Source organism: Caretta caretta, chromosome 20 (assembly GCF_965140235.1).
Source record: "Caretta caretta isolate rCarCar2 chromosome 20, rCarCar1.hap1, whole genome shotgun sequence".
Classification (NCBI taxonomy): domain Eukaryota; kingdom Metazoa; phylum Chordata; order Testudines; family Cheloniidae; genus Caretta; species Caretta caretta.
In genome coordinates this window covers 22,500,664-22,524,005 of record NC_134225.1, presented here as the reverse complement: position 1 = coordinate 22,524,005, position 23,342 = coordinate 22,500,664, and the positions used below count along the sequence as shown (strand labels likewise).

At 48.4% G+C, this 23,342-nt stretch overlaps 1 protein-coding gene across 8 annotated transcripts in view; it reads left to right on the top strand.

The window, feature by feature from the left end:
- Positions 1–22,958, top strand: part of SMARCA4 (SWI/SNF related BAF chromatin remodeling complex subunit ATPase 4) — a 57,163-nt gene extending 34,205 nt beyond the window's left edge. For 2 of the 8 annotated variants that reach the window (XM_048831389.2, XM_048831387.2), the window contains exons 17-36: positions 610–773; positions 3,569–3,635; positions 4,229–4,339; positions 5,481–5,723; positions 6,605–6,718; positions 7,839–7,946; positions 9,302–9,388; positions 10,944–10,990; positions 11,188–11,354; positions 12,226–12,389; positions 13,572–13,799; positions 14,018–14,116; positions 14,382–14,459; positions 15,693–15,920; positions 17,228–17,481; positions 18,931–19,039; positions 20,902–21,003; positions 21,410–21,542; positions 22,067–22,206; positions 22,466–22,958. In XM_048831389.2, coding sequence (XP_048687346.1) covers positions 610–773; positions 3,569–3,635; positions 4,229–4,339; positions 5,481–5,723; positions 6,605–6,718; positions 7,839–7,946; positions 9,302–9,388; positions 10,944–10,990; positions 11,188–11,354; positions 12,226–12,389; positions 13,572–13,799; positions 14,018–14,116; positions 14,382–14,459; positions 15,693–15,920; positions 17,228–17,481; positions 18,931–19,039; positions 20,902–21,003; positions 21,410–21,542; positions 22,067–22,206; positions 22,466–22,498 — 2,676 coding nt within the window. In that variant the 3' untranslated portion in view covers positions 22,499–22,958. The remainder of the gene's footprint in view (positions 1–609; positions 774–3,568; positions 3,636–4,228; positions 4,340–5,480; positions 5,724–6,604; positions 6,719–7,838; positions 7,947–9,301; positions 9,389–10,943; positions 10,991–11,187; positions 11,355–12,225; positions 12,390–13,571; positions 13,800–14,017; positions 14,117–14,381; positions 14,460–15,692; positions 15,921–17,227; positions 17,482–18,930; positions 19,040–20,901; positions 21,004–21,409; positions 21,543–22,066; positions 22,207–22,465) is intronic. The other 6 variants (XM_048831390.2, XM_048831388.2, XM_048831395.2 and 3 more) reach the window with 6 other exon arrangements.
- The last annotated feature ends 384 nt before the right edge of the window (positions 22,959–23,342 follow it).

Below are 23,342 nucleotides of genomic sequence, written 5' to 3'. Positions count from 1 at the left end.
GGCATTTTTAGTTGTAGTTAGATAATTGTGCAGTACTTTGAAGATGCAAAGCTCTATGGAAGGACTAAATTTTTGTGCTTATCAGTAGGTTCTGGTGTAAGACCTTACTTATAATGTTGTGTATTGCACTTGTCAGTGAAATCCTGGGGATTAAAGATAGGAGCCTGTTGACTCACACCTCTTATCTCTCCCACACTGCAGGAATGGAGGATTGTTCCCTTCAGTCCATGCAAACAACCAGAAAGTTGTTAAGGTTCTGAGAGATGCAGATGGGAATAAAATGATCCAGGCTTCTGGGGGTGAGGGGAGGTCTTTTATAAAATAACCAATTAGCCGGACTTGGCCTCTGTAGCTTAAAGCAAAGAGCATTAAAGGGAGCTTTCAGTGTGGTACACATGATCCAGAAGGGAGAGGAATAGATCAGTGCCAAAGAGCGCTTTGAGATAATTAACTCTAAAACAAGAGGTTTAATAATCTATGAATAATTAATCTACAATGTTACATAAGGTGAGTGGCTGCAAATCATTCACAAGGAAGTGTGGCTTTTTTCCTCTGAGATCCTGTTCAGTTTACATTCTGTGAATCATCCTCCATTATCTTTTTATTCAGATTAAAGGTTTGGAGTGGCTCGTCTCTTTGTACAATAATAATCTGAATGGTATCCTGGCGGATGAGATGGGTCTGGGCAAAACTATCCAGACCATCGCTTTAATCACATACCTCATGGAGCACAAGCGTATCAATGGACCCTTCCTCATTATCGTGCCTCTCTCGTAAGTGTGGTGCTCGAACTAATGGTGGGTTACAGCACTGGGAAGTTTAGGAGATATTTTTAGTGAGCAATGTTAATTCTAGCTGTGCTGTGGAAGGTAGCAGGGTGTGATGTGAGAGCAGGGAGGAAGAGGGAGTCAGGAATTATGGGTTCTGTTCCTCACTCTGCCACTGACTCACTCTCTGACCTTGGAATTCATTCAGCTGCCTTGCCTCAGTTTAATAATCTGCAAAATGAGTGTAGAGATACTTACTGTACAGGGGAGTTTGGGAGCTTTTGTAAAGTGCCTTGAGGTCCTTGGATAAAAGTGCCTGTAGGAAACCCAAATAATGCTGCAGTTGCCCTAAGGGAAGAAGCTGTTTCTCCCCCCCTTTCCCCCCCCGCTCATAGACTTTTGGCTCATAACCTATTAATTTAGTCCATTTTAACAGTACTTACGTTCTGAGATGATTTCTCATAATATTAATTTGAATAATCAGAAAAAGTTTAAGGGCACCTTCCCAACTCAGTAGGTCAGCTTAAATAAATAAATGAGCCAGTGTGAAGAATCAGAATTCAGGCATTGCTGTTTGTAGCAGAACTGTTCCTCTTTATATGTTATACCAAAATACAGATCTTCGCCAATAAAATAAGACAGCACTCCCCTGTGCACACACACGACTGGATTGTTATATTTTCAGTTCAGTCCCTAGTGCATGGAAGGGTTCTTCGAGCGATTGCCCATGCTGATGCCACTCTTGAGGCATGTGCGCCCAATACATGCCACGTCAGATTATTTTGTCTGGTAGCATCTGATGGGGCTGGGGCTGTACCCTGAGTGTCCTCACAGCCCTCCCACTCCAGGGCAGAAAAGCTGAGTGGCCAAAGCATCCTCTGTCCATCCTTGCTGCCTGTGGCAGCAATGCAGAACCCCTGCACCGTCTGCTTCCTCCACGCACTGTGCGACTGACTTAGCCTTGTATAAAATAGTACAGTGTTAATGTAGTTTGCTTTTTTTATGGTGTCCTGGGGTTCACTCACCCCTACTGGCTGTCCTGGGGATTAGCTCTGGCCAGGCATTGCACCCTCCTCTGGTTTTGTCTCTCCTGTCATCCTGCGGACCCCTTTGTTCCAGGAATGGCAGCTCCTCTTCGTGACTTGACCCTCTGACCACTCCGTGGTTCCCCCTTCCAGGGTCTGTAACAATGTCTTTTTGGAACAAATCAGGAAGTCCAATGTTTTCTGCCTGGTCGGTGCCACATCCCTAGTGGCTGGTAGGGAAACCCGAGCCTGCCCTCTACTCTGGGTTCCAGCTCAGGGGCCCTCCAGTTAGCAGCCAAGGCCTGCACTGTCCTACCATGATGCTTTACCCCTGAGCCTTCTCCTATCTTCCTGGCTTCCCCCTCTCTGCGTCTGTCAGCCTCCCGACTGCCCTCTACAGTAGACCCTCAGAGTCAGGAGTGAAGATTAGTTCAGCATTACGAACAAACTTTATGGTTCTTTCAAAAGTTTACAACTGAACATTGACTTAGTACAGCTTTGAAACTTTACTATGCAGAAGAAAAATGCTGCTTTTGACCATCTTAATTTAAATGAAACAAGCACAGAAACCATTTTCTTACCTTGTGAAATCTTTTTTTAAACTTTCCTTTAATTTTTTTAGTTCTTTGTTTAACACAGCAGTGTACTGTGTTTGCTTCCCGCCGAATACTTCCAAACGAGGAGTGTGGCTGACTGGTCAGTTCGTAACTCTGAGGTTATACTATATAGGCCCCACACACCTCCTTTCACCCAGGGAGAGACTGCAAACTCCTTCCATGCAGCCCACGGCTGCTGTCACCTCCTGGGCTTTATTCAGGTGCCTGCTCTTCCTGCCCAGCTGAGCTTTATTTAATCAGCTCCTGCTCCCTGGCTCGTCCAGTGCAGCCTGGGCAGGTAATTGGCCCATCTAGCCATCTTAACCCTTCCAGGCCCTGGGTGGGGCGGACACCCCATCACATATGGTCTTTGTCAGTGTAATATCGGTAAGTTTTAGTTAACCTAGACAAACAGAGAAACTTGTGGAGCAGCTACGGGACATTTACAAGATGCTGTTCCTTAGCGGAGGCTTCCAGATTGGAAGCCAATTTTGGTGGGACTGTCCTGCAGTCACTACTTAAGTAAGACTCTGGTTATCCACCTCCAAGCAATAGACAACTGCTTGCACATCACAAGGTGTGGGATCTGCGTTGACAACCACTCGAAGAAAAAAGGACACTTACTTTCCTTGCGGTAATTGGTTCTTCGAAATATCTTGTTCACAACCTTCCCTCTTTCTCAGCTACTCCAGAGTTCTGTACTGGTGAAAGAACTGAGGGGCAGTTGGGCCCACGCTGCCCTTTATGCCCTCAGGCGAGGGGGAAGTGAGGTTACTTACGGTGCAGGCGTGGCCCCAACAGACACTGCTGAACAAAATAATTTGATCTCTCGTGCGTGGAGCACATGTGCACCAAGAGCGGAATCTATATGGGCAATGCATCTCCAAGAACCACATTTACTGTAAGGTAAATAACTGTTCTTTCTGGCAGAGAAGAGAGTACTGTGGTCACATCTCATGATTGTCACAGAGAATTGTTGGATTGTGGTTGAGTGTCTTGGATAATGGATTTTGCAGCAAGAGTTGCTAGCTGGGAATAAAGGGTACTGATTTCTGAAGAGCTGCTGGAGACTTTTATGGTTTTACAACCAGTGGGGGCTGCTTTGGGCTATAGAAGGTTTGGAGTCCATTATGCAAGGGTGGGTTTTACTGTTCTCTTTCTCTCCTCCCCTCTCGTCTAGAACATTGTCAAACTGGGCATATGAATTTGATAAATGGGCTCCTTCTGTGGTGAAGGTCTCCTACAAGGCAAGTAGTGGAGTTCGGTCATGCACTTCTCACTGTGAAACCTTTGGTTGAATATTTTGTAAGCAGCTTTTGGTACCTGTATAACTAACCCCGACAGAAATGCAGCCTTCCCTTTTATCCAAAAAATAAACCGCTGCTTCGGGACTCTTCTTCCCTATGTTAGATTCACACTCTCACTCAAGCATTCATATCGAACTGCCACGGCCTGTATAAACATTCAAGCTAGATTTGCTTCCCTCCTGCCAATCAGGAACATGAGATTTTTTTCACCCTGTTGCTAATAATCAGAGCTTGTCTACACAGTGTGGCAATGTGTACTAGAGGGGTGTGAATTCTGCAATGCACTGCGTGCTGCAGACTGACTGGCCTGCGTAGATGCTGCTGGCATGCACTAAAAATGTGCAATAGGGAATTTTTAGAGCATGCCAGCAGGGTCTACACGGGCCGGTTGGTGTGCAGCATGTTGGTGCGCTTTAGAATTTGTACCTCTCTACTGGTGCATTGCTGCACCCTGTAGGACAAGCCCTCAGTAATGCCCCCTGCTGGCAGTTACATTGGTTTAATTTTTTTTTCTCCTACTCCTCCTTTCCCAGGGCTCTCCAGCAGCAAGACGGGCATTTGTACCTCAGCTTCGAAGTGGGAAGTTTAATGTCTTGCTTACAACCTACGAGTACATCATCAAAGATAAGCACATTCTTGCCAAGGTGAGTGTTTGTGTTTCCTATGGCTAACTGCACCTCTGACACCCTCGTGGCTGCCTTAAGGGCCACCCCACTTAGGGCTCAGGCTCCCAGCCATCACCTTTCTCAGGCCCTGCAGTTTTGTGTTCTCTGGGGTAATAACAGGGTTAAAGAGTGATCAGCCATCTCTCATAAAGCAAAGTGTTCTTCATTCAGAACAAAAGCATTACAGAGAAAACATACCTTACCAATAAACAGCTTAGATACACGTGCCTAGCTTAGCAGGTGCTCACCCATCTTTCACATAGAAACCCTGGCAGATCTAAAGTACCTCAGATCGTCTCACGTGGCCTGTCTCAGTTCGGGGTTTGTGCATGTCAGTTACCCTCTTCCAAGGTCAAACTGTATCAAGTGACAGCCTCAAGTCTTTTGTCCTGTTAGACCTCCTGATCAAGTCAAGGCAGTCTATGCAGGTCCTCCCCAGAAGTGTGGGAGTGTGCAACTTCACAAGACTAGTTATCTGGGTTATTTCAGCATTAGTTACCTCCCAGAAACGTCTCTTATCTTGTGATCTTTATCTGTATCTTGTGTCAGTGAACTACTAAATTAAGCTGCACTGATTAGGGGTTTGTGCCTGTTTAACTATATCCAGTTAAACTGGTGCATCTTTTCTCACCTAGACATGGCCTTAGCAGGGAGGTTTTAGCTTTTTCTTTTCCCTTACTACTCCACTTCTTGAGTAACTGAAATGTATTTGGCTATGGCCAGGAAGCTAAGAAATTACTGATGGTGGTACAGGGTGTGTGAGATGCTAGGAATAACTAACTGGGTCTCTTCCTTAATCATTTCTCAAGATTACCGCCCCTTCCCTTTTCTTTACATTCTCTCCCTTATTCCATCAACTGTCTCAGTTCTCTGTACCACAGGCAAAGAAAGGGCTCATGAATGGCAGCACTTTCCCAGCAGCAGCCTGAATGGAACTTGACTAGGTTTTTACAGTCCTACTCAGTTCTGATCGGTCTCTGGTGGTGGCCCCCTGCTGGGCAGGCATATCTGCATGGATGGTTAAGACTGTGATTCTCCTGCGTCTGAGGACGTGAATGTAGCTGCTGTGCTTATGGAAGGTGGGATTCCCACAGTGTCTGTTGTGATTCCGTCTCTACAGATTCGCTGGAAGTACATGATTGTTGATGAAGGTCACAGAATGAAGAATCACCACTGTAAGCTAACCCAAGTCCTCAACACACACTACGTAGCTCCGCGTCGTTTGCTGCTGACAGGAACTCCACTACAGAATAAGCTGCCAGAGCTGTGGGCTCTACTCAATTTCCTCCTTCCCACCATCTTCAAGAGCTGTAGCACATTTGAGCAGTGGTTTAATGCTCCATTTGCCATGACTGGAGAGAAGGTAGGTATGGAAGTAGCCATCTGGCAGCAGTTGAGTTTGGACAGTCTTGTGCTAATATAAGGCACCAAATCACTGGATATCCACAGTATTTGGTTGTAATTAGTTTCCAGCTGTTAACTGGTATGCTAGCTCAGCGGTCTCCATCTTAGACCATTTGCTAATTAGGGGAGGGGTATTGTCTTCATTCAGAGTTTAATTTCTGGGACATGACAGCAGAGAAAGTGAGTTTGAGCTGTACGGGATAAAACAGAGACTGATAATAAGCAAATGCTGGAATAAGGGCAAGGTATCTTTCAGTCATAGACCTCCAGCCATCCCAGCAAGGCGCTGCCTTGGTTCTTGTCAAAATGGATTCTCAGATTGCACAGAATCCTCAAGGCTTTTAAGTGAACTGGTTATATTCATTCAAAACACCTTCCTTAAAGTGCAGTGACTGGGGACGTGAATACCAAGTAATAAAACATCACAGGGTTTGAACCTTTAGAGTTTTCAGTACAGAAACCCCAGACTTGGACAGCAGCATAAGCAAGTTTGCAGTTTTGAGAGTTGTGTGGCTGCTCAAAACTGTAAGTCATCAGTTGCACAGTTTATGGAGGAAATCTTTAGGCCTTATTTCTATTCCCAGCTCTGCTACTGGCCTGCTGGGTGATCTTGGGCAAGTCACTTGCCCTCTCTGAGTCTGTTTTTCCATCTGTAGAATGGAGATAATTGTGACCTTCTTTGCAAAGCGCTTTGAGATCTACTGGGAATGGGCTAGACAAGAGCCGGGGCGGGGGAGGGGGGGGGGTGTTGGGATCTTGCAGTATTTCGTGAAAAATGTTGAGGGGGGAGAGACTCAAGTTATTTTAACCTTTTTTGTATTTCTTGGGTGGAAAAAATAGGTGGATTTGAATGAAGAAGAAACTATTCTGATTATCCGTCGTTTGCACAAAGTGCTGCGTCCCTTCCTGCTAAGGCGGTTAAAGAAGGAGGTGGAAGCACAGCTGCCTGAAAAGGTAAAGCTCGTAAGGAAGATGCAGACCCCCACACCCTCCAGGCTTCCTGGATGCATTTTTGGAAGAAGTTCTTTAGTCAAACACAAGTTATTGTGCTCAATACAGGGGGAGTGGAGTGAAATTCCCTGGTCTATGTGGTTATACAGGCGATCAGACTAGATCTAATAGTTCCTTCTGGCCTAAACAATCCTGTGATTCTAAAATCTATGAACTATGCTGCACTTAAATAGGATTTTATTTGTTGCATCCCTGCTGTAAGTTTGTCATGTAGCTGAAGTGAGAGACTATAAGAGAAGCTGTGACCTCTCCTGAGGAAAGTGGGGAAAGCCCCAAGATTTGAGCATGTACAATGGGACAGGAGGAAGTAGTGAAAAATGCTCTAGACGGCGCTCCTGCCCTGGCCCATGAGTGGGGGATGAGCTAGTTGAACTAACCCATTTATTCTTTTTTAACTTGCATATAGTTGTCAGTTAAGCTGCCTGGTATTTGCTCCAGCATTTGACACCTGCTTCCATGTTGTCCTCACTAAAGGCTTTTGCTTTTTATGGTTTCTCTTTCTTCACTCCAGTGGTGTTGGAAAGGTCTTTTCTGTGGAAGCCAAATTTAGTTTTCTTTCTAGGAACTGCTGCAATTATACAGTATTTTGCAGCTTTTCATCTTGCTATTCTCATCCCAATGGCCTATGCTAGCCGGAGGAGAACAAACCAGATTGGTGGCTTAACTCTCTAGCACTGAGGTCGTAGGGCTCAAAGTGGGGAAGATGGGAGAACAGTGGTGGATGTTCGTGCCCCACAGTGACTTGTATGCCCATTCTGCCGCTCCTGGGCCAGCAGCATCATAAAGACACCACACTGAGCCCTCTGGTTAAAGAGTATCTTGTCAGCACTCTGGCCAGCTTGAGAACAGTGCTAATTGGTTGGGAAATAAGTCACAGTTCAGTGGTTGGCAGAGAGCTCGGAGCAGTACAGCGAAGTGTGTGTGTGGGGGGGGGGTGCAGAGCTACAAGCCAGTGATGGGGGGGGGGGGGGCGCGGGAGAATGAGATGTTTTGGGAGCATGCAGAGAATCATGGAGGGTTGGTTACTATTGTTTGTGATGTTAAACTCTCCTCTGCTTTCCAGGTGGAGTATGTGATCAAGTGTGACATGTCAGCATTACAGAGGGTGCTGTATAGACACATGCAGGCCAAGGGAGTGCTGCTCACTGATGGCTCGGAGAAGGATAAAAAGGTGTGGCAATAGGGCCCTGATTTGTTCCTCACTCTCCCTGCATTTACATGCAGCAGGGCTGAAGAGCATTTCATGTACAGGGGCCTGTTTCCAAACTGGATTTTTTTCCATGCTGTCTGCCAGTCACGTTGCTGTTACGGTTTTAAGGGGACATTTTTGTGGAGTTAAGCATTCAAATCCCCTTCGCTTTCATAGGTGCCTAACTGCTCTTTGTGCTTTGGGAAATCCCCTTAATGCATTTGGCGCTGGCTCCCTGGAAACTGAGGCCTGATCTAGACCTAAAGCTTAGATCGACATAGTTGCGGTGCTCGGGGATGTGAAAAATCCACACCTCTGAGGCTGGTGTAGCCGCAGCTCAGTCAGCGGAAGAAAGCTTCAGTCAACTTAGCAACCATCGTGCAGGGACGTGGAGTTCCTACAGCAACTGAAAACCCCGTCTGTCACCGTTGTCTGCCTGCACTACAGGGTTAAAGCGGTGTCACTGACACCACAGCTCTGCCACCCTAGTACCTGTAGTGTAGGCCTGGCCTTAAAGCCCCGGTGCACAGAATGGGTGCAGCAGGAACCGAGGCAGTGCAGGCTTCCTCCACATAACCATGACCTGAGCCTGTGCGTGCCTCTCCCAAGACTGCCCAAAAGGGCACCATGAGGGATGATGCTGTGCTGTGGATAACCGTCTGTCAGGAATTTCACAGAGAGCACTGAGAGCTTGTTTCACACATGCCACTCAACAGCTATCCGATGGCGGCAGCAGCAGGTTGGGCCAGGTTTAAAATGAACTGAAGGTGAAGTGTCCACTTTTCCAGTATGCATCCTCTGAGCCGCCCTTTATTCCTTGGATTGCGGAAGAGGATTTTAAGGTTTCTCCTTAACACCTTGAAGTTCAGCTTTCTGAGCAATGTGTTACACTGATTGATTGTTGTCTCGCTGTTCTGGGCAGCTTTCACAGCAGTGGGGCTGGGGGACTTGGCCTTGCTAGTGTATGGAGGAGGTTTTGGAGTCATTGATTGGGTTCTCTCCTAAAGTGGCAGCTCTGATACTAGATCTGTGTGACATTCACTTTTGAAAACTGAGTGAAGATGCATCCCATGTCCCATCCATGCTATAACAGCCGTTCACTGTCTTCAGTGTTCTGCACACATAGTTAGCTACTAAAGCTAACGTGATCAGCCTCGAATAATTCCATCTTTGTCCTCAGTTGCACCCATCTGCTTTCTCTCATGTGATATTTTACATTTTGCCAAGAGTGTAGAATGCCATGATAGCAAGGGGGGTGGAGCAGATCCTCCGCTTTCTCTTTCACGGCTTTAATGTGTGCTTGGACATATTTGTAAATTTTGTCTTTATTCGCACAGGGCAAAGGTGGTACAAAAACCCTGATGAACACCATCATGCAGCTGAGGAAGATCTGTAACCATCCGTACATGTTTCAGCACATAGAGGTAATGTTGTATTTTTGTATCAGTGTTGCCTAGAGGCTCCTATGAGGATCTAGGTGCCTTAGTGCACAGATCCACTTCTCTGTAAAATGGGTAATATATGAACTAAGCTGTGCTTGGATGCTGTGGGGTAAATTTTCAGGGCAGCACTGTGTAACGTTCCTGTGTCTCATCTTAAAATGTTTCCCTGTAGCATCCAACGTTGGTTTAAACCTATTCAGACATGAAGTGTTCAATGAAGTGATATTAATTAAAAATGGCAAAATCAAGGCTCCTTGTCAAGCTAATCCCTTTGGATGCAGTCTGTCCTCAGAGACAACAAAACAAGTGTTCCACTAGTGAATCAGTGCTCCAACTTGCTCCTTGGGATCATCTTTTAACCTCAAGTGACCCCAGACAGATGCTTTAAAATTACTTTATTCCTACACATCCTTTCCAGGCCTTCATACAGCAATTGGATATCTTATAAATGGCAATAGGTTAATTCATAATTAGACCGCTTTCCAACCGAAGAATAAAATGGCTAATACCAAACTTGACACACAGTTCTGTGGTAAGAACGTCTGCCACAAGGCTAACCCAAAATATGTTGGTGTTACACTGGACCAGAGTTTGACCTTTCAACAACACCTCGAGAATGTCAGGTCTTGTGTCGCACTTATCAGAAAATTGGCCAGAACATCATGGGGCTCCAGTCCATGGACCCTATGAACTGCAACAATTGCCTTGGTATATTGTGCAGCTAAATGCTGTGCACCAGTGTGGTCTTACAGCAGTCATGCTAAACTCCTTGACACTCAATAACGCTATACGCATAGTGTCAGGGACGCTCAAATCGACTCCAGTCGACTGGCTCCTGGTCCTATCGCATATCCAGCCTCTACAGATTAGAAGAGCTCCTCAGACATCTTGTTTTCTCAACCATGTCAATGCAAATGCAGGGATTCTGCTGCATGATGACCTGCAGAACCCACCAAAGACAAGATTTAAAATCCCACAATCCTCTATGGAACCACATCAAGACCCTTATGTCAGCTGTGACGCTGAGGCTCACATGGAGTGAGAATCACGTGGAGTGTTTCAACCGCTCTAAACAAACAGCTTGTTGTTGACCCTGCCAAGGAACCACCAGGTTTTGATTTTATGTCGGAAAGACTGGTGCAGATTGAATTGCATCAGGACATCTCATGGGAGACTTGGACAAACCCTCTTTAAATGGAAAATGAGGCAAACACTTGCATGTGACTGTGGTCACCAGGCACAAATGATGGAGCACATCATATCTGAGTGTCCCCTTTGTTCCTTGGCCGGGGGCCTGAAGGACATTCACCAGCTCACTGCTGTGGCAATGTGCTGGCTATCTAACCTAGAAATACACTTGTAGTTGTTGCTATCCACCCAAGCCATATGAAAGCAGAAGAAGATTAGACGTATTTGACCTGATGATCAGTTTTCTATCAGGGCAATTCCAAGAGTTTGTTGGATTTATTGGACATTTGTGTTTGTATAGAAGAATGTGGTGCAATCAGTGTGACAGTGTTTCTGTTTTTGGTTGCAGGAATCCTTTTCAGAGCACTTAGGTTTCACTGGAGGTATTGTACAGGGGTAAGTTGAATGCTTTTGAGCTTTACAAAGGAGGATATTTGTAGTTTAAGTGTGGTGTGGTTTATCAATGAAGAATTACTTGGATTAGGTCAGTGTATTAATGTAACAAGCACTGGTAGCTCTCATTTGCATGCGAGGGTGATGCATATTTGTAGCATCAGATTCTCACCTATTGCCAATCCTCTCTGGTGAACTAGACTAGACCTGTACCGAGCATCTGGCAAATTTGAGCTCCTAGACAGGATTCTTCCCAAACTACGAGCCACCAACCACAAGGTGCTGCTGTTCTGTCAGATGACCTCACTCATGACCATCATGGAAGACTACTTTGCATACCGTGGCTTCAAATACCTCAGGCTGGATGGTGAGTTTAACTGGTAACAGAGAGACACTCAATCTCCGCCTGAATGCTCTGCTTTGGCAATATCAGTAGGCTAAATCCTACGTGTGTAGATAACGAATGATCAAATAACAAACCTCCTTTTAATGCTCATCACCACGCAATGTGCTTTGCAGCACATGTGGAAACATGCATGAAACTAACAGCCATTCATAAAAATAGACAACCGAACTATCCTAACCAATCACATCATGTACTAACTCTTGGTAAAGCTGGTGGGATTACACTGTTGCAACCTTTTCATTGCACACTTGCTTCTGGACGTGTTTCTCCTTTAACCTATGATTGGGAAAAAGGATTAACAGTGTTGCACGTACCTTATGCTTTTTTCTTGTAAGGTTAGTTTAGGGAGGTGGTTCACTGCTAATCCAGTTATCACTTTCCACCATCTTTAAATTGGTGAAAGTCTCACCTCCAGGAAGAGCCCTGTTCTGTAGTCTGACATGGCGCATAGGCCTTGTGTTGTCTCTTGGAATTTCAGCCAGCATCAACAACTTTCTTCTGGATATTTGTAACCTGCTATCTTTGATACATTGGTCACCTTACATTACATTTTATATCCTGGAAGATCCCAAAGGGCTTTCCGACCTGACACACAGACTGCATGCACAGACCTCAATTTGCCATCATGATTACTGATTTTGGGTGCTACGATATTAGGGGTGGCCAATGTGGACCACCTCCAAGGGGCCTGGTTTTCAGAGGGTGTAGGTGCTCAACACTTTCCAAGTAAGGTGGAACCCCTCTTTGCTCTGTGAAGTTCTGAGTCCATGTTAAATAGAAAACTTTCCAGGGGAGGTAAATAGTAACCTCTCTCTTCTCCCTGGGTTTCTAGGAACCACTAAAGCTGAAGACCGTGGCATGTTGCTGAAGACCTTCAATGAGCCAGGCTCGGAATATTTCATTTTCCTGCTGAGCACTCGGGCCGGAGGGCTGGGACTGAACTTACAGTCTGCAGATACTGTGATTATTTTTGACAGTGACTGGAATCCGCACCAGGTAAAAAACCCTACAGAATTGATGGGAATCCCAGTACGGGGTTGTGTGGTTGTCTCTCCGTGTGTACATGAGACACGAGTCTTGCGTTCCCCAAATAACAAGAGGAAGGACTAGTGTGTCCCTCTCCTAGGGCTTGGATGAACTGTATGCCTGTAATGCTAGTTTAACCTCCTCCTAAGGCTCCTAGAATGTGTCTGCACTATAGAGTATGTTCTTAACGTTGGTTAAAAGAGCAGTGGGGGTTCAGCAAGCTGGTTTTTAACTCTGGTTAGCAGCTGGAATTCATCCTCAGACTGTCTCACGGGCTTTCACTCGAGAGGTTAGTGTTAGCAAGGTTGCCATGTTTTCTTTGCTATTAGTTAGCTAAGCAGAGTTGAGAACACTTTTTTTTTTTTTTTTTTTCTTTTTTGGCAGTGTAGACATAAAACATAAAGTGCCCCATTGCACTAGGTGCTGACTGCACCACGGCCTGCATCACTGCTTTTCTCTTCCTGCATCCCCAGCACTTGTTTCTTGCCGTGGTCTTTGCAACCCCACGCTGTGACCTTGAGCCGCAGGTGCAGCCCAGAACCTAACACAAGCATCTGTTCATGCGCTGCCCGTCTCCTGGTTGTCTCTGCTCCGACAGGCAGGGTGCGCTGGCATACAGTGGGAGAGCCTCTTGTGGCTGATCCATAATTATCCTTAACTATGCTAATTAACATGATTAACAGTTAGCACTGGTAGTGACTGAGGTTAAAGGTCCCCCTATCCCACCCACACCACATGTCATATGAAGACACTGAAGCCTGCTGCTATCCTCTTATTCCCCATTCCCCGGTGGTTCACCAGTGCTAGTAAGAATCCACGCATAGACACTCAGCTCTGTCCGGGAGGGCGAGTTTTAGGAGGCCGAGTAGACGAGCACTTTTGCTAGAGTTTGCTGTAATAGCTAGGCACAGTGGCCTGTATTTTCTAAAGTGCGTTGAATCACCAAGTAAAAGAGCAGTCAGCAAAACAAACTGTTTCGATTAATTACACTTCCCCAGCGGATGTAACGGAATCCTCTGGAGTCGTTGAGGGCCTCTAGGTAGCTCTGCGAGGCATGTATACTTTTCCTATGATGTGTTTAAAGGCTCAAATATTTACCTGGGAAAGAGTGAGGTTTAAATTACTCTGCAAACAACATGCTCCCCTCTTCAGGATTTGCAGGCACAGGACCGAGCGCACCGTATCGGGCAGCAGAATGAGGTGCGCGTGCTCCGCCTCTGCACCGTGAACAGCGTGGAGGAGAAGATCCTGGCTGCAGCCAAGTACAAGCTGAATGTTGATCAGAAGGTCATCCAGGCTGGCATGTTTGACCAGAAATCCTCCAGCCATGAGCGGAGAGCTTTCCTCCAGGCTATCCTAGAGCACGAGGAGCAGGATGAGGTAAGGGGCGGTGCAGGTCACCCTCCCTCTACTGCAGAGCGTGAATGGTGAACGCGTGGCTGGCGCTTGCTCCGTTGCTCTGTGTCCCCGAGGCCAAGGGCATGTGGGCTGGAAGGAAGGAGCATGAACACTTGTTTCTCTTTGGAAGTGAACTGTAGTGTCGGTGAAAGGTGCCGGATTGACAGCCCTGGAGACTGAAGCCCTCTATTTATCCACAGAACAGATACAGCACGGGCAGCGGCAGTGGCAGTGCAAGCTTCCCCCACACTGCCTCAACCCTGTGCCTGAACCCTGACTTGGAGGAACCACCTCTAAAGGTGAGAGGGGTAGTTCAGTCTCCATGCCCAGGCAATCCTTGGCCTCGCTGCTGAGACTGCCAGCAAAGGCGCCGGCTCTGGTGGTGGTCTCCTGCGACGTGGATGCCTGTGTCCACTCGACACGGGACTGAGACCACCCAAACTCGTTTCGCACGGGCGGCCGAACAGGCGTCGGATGGTAGCAATGCTCGGTGTTCGGTTCCCAGGGTACGAACTGCCGCGCCGTCGTCTCTCGCCCTTAAGCCAGGCGTTTGAAATCTTGCAGGAAGAAGATGAAGTTCCCGACGATGAAACAGTCAACCAGATGATTGCCCGTCATGAGGAGGAATTTGACCTTTTTATGGTGAGCGTGGCAGAGGCCGTGGAAGAGAACAGAGCCTGTCCCTCTTCCGGGTAACACAGGCAATGCCATTTGTGATGGAGTTGAGCTCGTTATGTTTGAACAAACATCCCCTTGAGTAAGGACTGGGGTCTAGTGGTTAGAGCAGCGGGAACGGAGTCAGGGCTCCTGGGTTCTATTCCTGGTGCTGGAAAGGGAGCAGGGTCTAAAAGTTTGAGCAGGCTCTGCCCCTGCCTTTGATGTCCTTGGCTTTCCCTAGATGGATGTAATGGGGAAAAATACTTACCGTAACGTGCTACTGAAGTATGTTGGTGAAGTGCGTTGAGATCTTCAGATGAAAGGCAGTAGGACAAGCAAAATATTTATTAAGCCAGGAGATCTATAGAATGTTCCATGTGACTCAGAGTACAAAAGACTCCTTTAGAAAATGACGCTCCTTCAGCAATACTTTTTAATGCCGACACATGTGTGGAGGAGGAGGTTTGCCCATGTCTGCCCCACGCTTGCCTGTCAGATGTGCTATGCTCTTGTGAGCCTGGGTAAGTTGATAATAGGGTGATGAGCTAGTAACGCTGATGGACGCTATAACCGCACACTAACAATGCACCGTAGGGGAGAATCCAGCTTTAGCAAAGACAGTTGGCTGAGATGACCCCCAGTAATAGCTCTTGTCTGCCTCCAGTTCCAGTGATCTCTTCTAGTACCTTGTCCTTCATAGTGGTTAGTCTCATGCCAGCTAATATGCTCCCGCAGCGCTTAACCTGATGTACCTGTTGAGCTGTAGTGAGTCAGTAGGTATTTAAATAATTGTTATACAAACCCCTTGGACTCCACAACACACTGCATTCCTGCTGTATCCCTCCCCTGCATAGCTTCCCAAGGGCCTTGCGCTCAAAGATGGCAGAACGGCACTGCCATGGCTCCTGCGTGACCGAGAGAGTCACCAGGGAGCACCCCTTCCTGGAGGCCACACGCTGCACTGCAGCATTCCTTGCTCCTTGGTAACTGCTGGATGCCTGGGCCAGTTGGATATTTCCAAAGCCGAGATCAGTCACGTCCTGGTCCATCTGGGGTCAGCTGCATGACCCACAACGTCTGCTATAGAGATGACCTGCCTCAACTAAACAACACCTAAATGGGCCAGCTAACTCCCTGATAGATGCATTCAGGCAATGGCTGCAGACCCCTCTGTCGCTGTGCCAGCGGTCCCCCCCCAGCAAACACCTCTTATTTTAGCGCATGGACCTGGACCGCAGGCGGGAGGAGGCACGTAACCCAAAGCGAAAGCCACGTCTAATGGAAGAGGATGAGCTGCCATCCTGGATTATTAAGGATGATGCTGAAGTGGAGAGGCTCACGTGTGAGGAGGAGGAGGAGAAGATGTTTGGGCGAGGGTCACGTCACCGTAAGGAGGTGGACTACAGTGACTCGCTTACCGAGAAGCAGTGGCTCAAGGTATACATGGTACAGCATCGTTCTCCAATGGCCTTCTCAAATCTATGCTTCTACTGTGTTTTTGTCTATGTGCTAAAGAAAATACCCAGTACTGGAGGCTCTGATGGTGCATACCTTAAAATAAGCCTGCTTTGGATGTGTGGCTGAGTCCCCCAGCATCCTTCATTACCAATTGGAGGAAAATCGCCTCTTACCCAAATCTCCACAAAGGGTTTTGAGCAGCATGAATCAGTCATACTGATACATGTTATGCTATTGACCCATTCACTTATTACCAAACATTTGTTGCTTTAGGGTCTGTTTCTATTTCGCCACCTGATGCTGGTACTGGGTATTTGAAAAACTCACCTCACCCCATCACAGGGCTCTAGAGGGGTTTAAACAGTTGAAGCCACGCCATAGCTGACTACTACTTTAACAGCTGTCGAGCCTCCCAGGTAGAATGCACCCGATGGGCAGCTGAGTGCCTGCCGGATTCTGGGTAGCCATGAGGCTGATTCTGCTGAAGGGGGTGTTTGTGGGCAGCAGGGAGAGGGAGGCTGCAGCAGCTCAAGAGTTCATGTTAATTATTTCAAGTCTGGGATCTTAAGAGCTTTTCTTGAGCAGGAGGCTAGAGATGATGTTTTAGCTGTAGAGAATAGAATTACCCCCTCTTCCTTCTGTGGAGGTTAACCCTTGAGAGACCCTTTGCTTTCCTCCAATATCCCTCCAGTAAATACATTTTTCATCTTAAAATACCTCCGTGTTCAACTAAAAATCTCCCCTACATCTGGCATTTTCCTACTTTGAATTTAAACATAGGGCCATTAGAGACTGCCTGATCAGCTGGGTGTAACGAGCAGAAGGCCGGTCTCTAGAGGCCTTCCATTCTTGGGAGGAAAAGCCCCAAACCATGCATGTGGTTCAGATGCACTCAGCAGGGCAGAGATGCTTTAGCCCATTACCAAGGAGCAACCACTTTAAAAAAAAATGCTGGAGCATTAGCATGTGTTGCCAACCCAGGGGCCTTTCCCATATGGCTAAATTGGAAGGGGTCCCAATATGGAGAAGGTCACCATATGAAAAAATCTGAGAACCCCTTTTCTGTAACAGCCTGAACTACCGTCTCCGGTTGGGAGGAGGTCTGCCCACAAGCAAGGGGCAGCCCATAGAGCGCCCGCCCCAGTGGGCAGGACACCCTGGTCAGTAGTGCAGCAAATTAAAGCCCCGTATAAATGGCCATGCTTAGCGTTTCACAGGCCGCTCCCTTGCCCTTTCTTTGCATCTTTGCCCAGCAGTCTTGGTGCTAGCGGCCGCTCTGTTGCTCCCCTCCATAGGCTATAGAGGAGGGCACGCTGGAGGAGATCGAGGAGGAGGTTCGTCAGAAGAAATCTTCCCGCAAACGCAAGCGAGATGTTGACGTTGGCTCTGCCACCCCGACTACCAGCACCCGGAGCCGGGACAAAGACGATGATAGCAAAAAGCAGAAAAAGCGCGGCAGGCCTCCCGCCGAAAAGCTCTCCCCAAACCCCCCCAACCTCACCAAAAAAATGAAGAAGATCGTGGATGCTGTGATTAAATATAAGGACAGGTAAGAGAAGCAAGGGATGGGCACTCTCCTCAGAACTCCTGCATATAGGGTCTGCTTTTCTGTCTTTTTAACCGCCAGTGCGCACAAACGTCTGGGGAGGAACAGCCAAATCCTAGTCCCTGGCTGGGCAGTCTTGGCATAAACCCACAGCACTTCTGACTTAAAATGGGAATAATTCTTACTCCCCTCCCAGGGAGTGGCTGATTTTTGCAAAGCCCTCTGAAGGCAAAGTCCACAGAGTACTGGCAGTTTCTAACTCACGGGCCAGAGGAATGTCTTGTCTGTGGGTGTTCTGTAGGCTGCTGTGTAACCTAGCAGAGATCGTGCCATGCAGTTAAGGCAATGAAAGGAGGGTGGACGCGTATGCATGTTGTGTAAGCTTTGGGAGTCAGGCTGTGATTGCTTCATTCCACCCAGTTTGTGCCTGCTTCACAGGCAAACTGCAGCAAGGGACAAATCCAGCTCTTGTCCCATTTCTCTCCAGTGATCAGCTGATCTGCTAGGTCCTTCTTAGGATCTTCCATCTAAGCGTGAAATGTCATGCTGTTGGCAGCTTCTGGTCGAGAACTGCGGCAGCCCCGCTGTTGCGTGCTGTGCATGACTGCTGGGGCACGGCTGGAGAGCACTTGTGGCCCTGGGGTGCTCTTCTGGCTAGCGCAGTAGGCAGTTTCCAGTATTGCTGTTTTCTAATAGAGGGTTGCAGTTCAGGCATCAACCGTACAGAGCAGAAGTTAAACACGTGGTCTGTGTGAATCAGTTTGAAAAGATCAAATTATTTCCTGTGGGATTTTCCAGGCTCTTTTATTTGGCCAGCAAACAAATAGTTTTTTTCTATCCTCTACTTTTGATTAATTGACTCACAGCCTGGAAAAGTTCCCTGGATCGAGGGAAGTATTAAATGTCTCAGCTCAACATGCTAAGTGGGTTTTGAACCATTGTGACTGGCCAGCGCATTAGAGCACAACCTGGAAGAAGCATAGCTGAGTTGATGCCTGGTTTGCTTAGAAGCTCTGGTGCTCTCCCCGCCCCATGTCTTAGGAGCCTTTTAAGAAAAATCCAAGTTTTTCTCTGCCCTATTCCAAACAGACCACTGCTTTTCCTCACTGTACTTTAATGAACCACTGGATTTTGTGCAGTGGAAAAAAAAAAATCAAGAGACCAGGGCTAGCTTTCAGAGTTGTAATGAAAGTGCTGACAGGCTCTTGCTGTAGTACCCATTAGGCAACACAGTAACCCTGCCAGCTTCTTGGCTAGCATAATGGATTGTCCGTCCTTCAGCGCTGAGCAGGCCTCCGTGCTAAAGGAGGGACGTTTTCCTGCCTGCGCGGTGGCAGTGTGTCGTGTGATTTTGGAAGCAGTTCTGCGTGGCAGGCTGGGAGCTGCTGTCCTGGCGAGAGGGGAGGGGGATTGATTTGGTCTTTGATCTTGTATTTCTTCCTTGTTTTGTAGTAGTAGTGGACGCCAGCTTAGCGAAGTCTTCATCCAGCTGCCTTCTCGCAAGGAGCTCCCGGAGTACTACGAGCTCATCCGCAAGCCAGTGGATTTCAAAAAAATAAAGGTAACCCTGCCCGCCCTCAGTGGATGCTTGAGGTACCAGGCAGCACTCTTGCATCACATCCTTGATTTGTGTCTTCACTGTGATTTAATGCCGCTCAGTGCATCCGAAACAGCCCAGCCCCGGCCCTCTTCCTGTCCTGTGGCACAACCATTGCTGTCCTGTCACTCCCTGTTCTCCCCTCCAGGCCCAGCCCAACTCCCTCCCTGCATCTCTACCTGGTTGCTCCCTACATGCCCACTGTTCCCTGGTCTCCACTCAAACTTCTCCATCTTTGCTTGTTCCTGGGCCCACCCTGAAGCTGGGGTCAGCCAAATCTCCCTTACCAAGTGCTGTCATTCTCCACCATTAAACGCCTTCTGAGAGCTCCTGGCGGTGAGACGAAGTGAGGGGCTATACAGCCGCCAGCCCACTGTGTCATGACGCTCTGCCTCGAGCCCCCTCCTGCCTTTAGCTCTACAGAGCAAGGACTCCTCTAGTCAGGTCTTGTGTTAGCTGGACAGCCGTGCTGCCAAGTGATTTGGGCCAGCCCCCTCAAGAGAAGTGGCTAAATGGGACCCGCTAATTGTCTCCCCCCCACTTATTGGTGTGTTCCAGGAGCTGTGCTTCCCGCCAATCCCCTCTCACTGGAGAGCCTCCTCCACTGGCACATTTTGCAGCTCGCTGCATCCTTGGATGCACCGAACTGGAGTCCGGTGGGCCGGGGAGATAATGGAGGCATTCAGCCTTCTGTTCTCTATTGGTTCTTATCCTGGCCTCATCACTGTCGTGTCTGAGCCCCCACCAGACACGCGTTAAGCGAGGCAGTTCACCCTCCCCCAGCATTGACTGGTGCAGAGGAATAAATGAAAATGGAGGCCAACAGGCATGCACAGAACTGGGGCTTGAGTCTGGGAGCAGGATTCTAGGCAGTTAAAAAAAAACAGCCCAGGGAGAAAGTGCAAACACCCTCCTCCTTAAAAGCAGGTTAGACAAACCCCTGTCAGGGATGGTCTAGATAATACTTAGTCCTGCCACGAGTGCAGGAGACTGGACTAAATGACCTTTCGCGGTCCCTTCCAGTCCTATGATTCTTGGCACTCTGTCCTTATGTTCCTCCCTCCACCTTCTCAGTGACACCTCCAAAACTGTGCCCAATGCTGCTGCTCCTGACCTCTCCTCCTCCCTCCTGTCCCTGGGCTCCACCCAAATTTGTGCCGACTGCTCCCTGCATCTCCTTCCCCTGCTCACACCTGCAGATCCGCATTAGCCAAGCACCTTCTCTCTGCTTGCCACACCTGTTCTCACAAGGCCTGTCCCACGGGGGCCCACCTGGCTGCCTTTGTGGCTTGTGGCACCTGTAGGGTGCGGACCTCTTTCTTGATGGTGCAATTCTGTGTGCTAAATACCAGTGTGTGGGGGGAGATTTCCTTCATGATCCCAGCTATCCGTGCCTCTGCAGCTGGCTGTGATGACCGCCACTCACCTGACTGCGTGTAAGGTGCTGCAGCTGGGTTGGGAGCAGCACTGCTTATTTCAGGCTGTCGATTTGAGGGTTTCCACCACCCTGCCAGAGGCTGCCTGTAGTTCCATGGCACAGGCCATGCAGGTGCATTGGGGAGGGCTGGGAACAAAGCCCCAAGGGGCACACAGCCTAAAGGTGTAAGAGAGCAAACTGAGGTGTGCGGTCTTCCTTCAGCTTGCTGGAGCCGTGCACTTGGCCTGTGCTAATTGTGAGGCCGTTCTAGGTGATGTGGAAGGCAGCATTGGGCAGCCCGCAAGGGAGCTGTTAGGGTGGAGCCCAAGGAGTGGGAGCAGCAGGGCAGCACCAGGCATTGAATCGCTGGCCATGTTTGAGGTGACACTGACCTTTGCCCCTTTCTCAGGAACGCATCCGCAACCACAAGTACCGCAGCCTGAATGACCTGGAGAAGGATGTCATGCTGCTGTGTCAGAACGCACAAACCTTTAATCTGGAAGGCTCTCTGGTAAGGCACTTCCTCCCCACTGCCAGGGCTCAAGAGGGGGCACTGCCCTTACCCGGCCAGCGATCCTCCCTCTCTCGACCCAGGGTGTGATTGGGACTAAACACCCCTTTTTTAGGATGTACTTAGAATCCCATTAAATCCTGCCAGCCAGTTAGATTGCAAGATGACCAGCCATTTCTTCCTAATAAAAGATGAAAAGCTGATCTGGTTAAAGCTGGATTATTCCTAAGCACGGCAAATGCTTAATACCCAGGCTTTGGCGTGAGCGGGCATGTTAGATTAAGCAGGCGTTGCGTTGTGTGAAAGAGCACCAAGACTCTGGCACCCTGAGCAGGGAATGGATTGGGAGAGCGACAGCTCTCTCCAGAAGGTAACCTGCCCTGGCCACTGTGGCCTCTTCCTCTAGATCTACGAAGACTCGATAGTGCTGCAGTCTGTCTTCACCAGCGTGAGGCAGAAAATTGAGAAAGAGGAAGACAGTGAAGGTGAGGAGAGTGAGGAGGAGGAGGAAGGAGAAGAGGAAGGATCTGAATCCGAGTGTGAGTACTCTTCTGCTGCTGCCTCTGCTAAGCAGGAGTGTGTGCATGTGTGGGTGCCTGCCCTATTCAGCTGTCCTGTGTGCGTTGGTGACCAGCTCGAAAGCTAACTGTAAGGCTGCGGACCCTGCCCTCTCCTCTCTTCTCCAGGACAGGACTGAGGCACATTGGCAGGGCACTGTGGCTGGGGGAAGCTCACACTGCCCTGCCTGTGTTCTCTCTGTTCTGGGGCAGGGAGAGGACTGCAGGCGCCAGGGCTGTCTTGAAGGAAAGGAAATGCATGTTGGTTCTCTGCATGGGGAACGTAACTCCTCCCACTTGCTTTCTAGGCCATAGGTGCTCAACCAGGTAGGCACCACTGTCGCCCTGAGGTGGAAAGCATTCTAGAAGTGCCACATACTTACTATGTCTGTGTTAGAACAGGACAGGTCTAATTTGCAGCGGAAGCTTTGTTGCTATGTGGGAGTGCCAAGCCTTAACCTGTGCAATTGTTCAGACTCTCTGCCTCTCCTTGTACTTCCCCGCAGCTCGCTCCGTCAAGGTGAAGATCAAGCTGGGCAGAAAGGAGAAAGCACAAGACCGGCTAAAGGGTCGCAGGCGCACCAGCCGCGGCTCCCGGGCCAAGCCAGTGGTTAGTGACGACGATAGTGAAGAGGAGCAGGAAGAGGTAAATGCAGGAGCTCAGTTCTCCACTCCAGGTTGCTGCTAGTGTAACCTTGTATGGTACCTGTATGGTGGTGGGCTTGGTGTTTGCAGAGTACCTGAGATAGGGCTATAGCAGGAGTGGGAGGAGCCCTCTTTAAAAAGCAAGAACTAGGAGGACTCAGGAAGGCTGATGGGATTAAACTGTCCCTAAGCACTCAGCCCTGCTACTGGAATGTCTCCGCTCTGATCTCTCCCCCTGTCCATTTCGTCTTTTCTTCCAGGATCGCTCGGGAAGTGGCACCGAAGATGATTAAGCAACATTCCATGGCCCAGACCACCAGAGCCGACCTTTCCAAAGCGGACGTGCTGCATCCCTTTAGCTCTAACGGGTAGCAACAAATGTAGTATCAGACTTCAGTAAACTGTATAAAACTCTTCCATATTTATACTGCAGAGAAGATGTAGGACTGTTTGTGTCTTGCCTTGTCCTGACATCAGTAGCGTTTGTTACAGCATTAACTGTTTAAGAGAATTATGAATCGGGGAACACGTGATATCTATTTTTTCTTTTTATGGCAGTACTGTTTCAGTTGCAGTATTGAATCACTGTAGTTTTAAACTGTGGATGCATGTGTGTAGCAGTCCACTCCTAGTACTGTATTTTATTAAACCGGTCAAACCGCCAGCTGCCCGCTAGTTGACAAGGGTGGCGGCGGTGACTGTGTGTGTCAATGTCACTGGATTTCAAACAGTAATAAATTAAACAGAATGTTACTTTTTTTTTCTCGCTGGGTCGTTTTTCTGGCTCACTGAAAATGTGTGTTCAGTTAATTAGGCCCCACAACCCCCCTTCCAACTGCTGCTTGATCTGGCCTTCAGCTGGTTCCCTCCCTCCCTCCCCCTCACCCCCCCCCCCAAGAAATGCTCTGAGGCTGACCCCGCGGCTGGCTCTTGGCTTGGCAGTTGTAGCAGCAGGGCTGCATCAAGACCTTCTGCCTCTCTCTACTCACTGTAGTGACCGTCTTGTGAGAGTACACATTAGCTCCCCCAGCATAGCAAGCCCCAGTGACCCACCCGTATTGTAAGGGGTGGTACAGTCCAGGCCTTGTGGTCCATGAGCCAGATTAGATCTAGAATTAAGCAGTGCTGTCTCTGCAG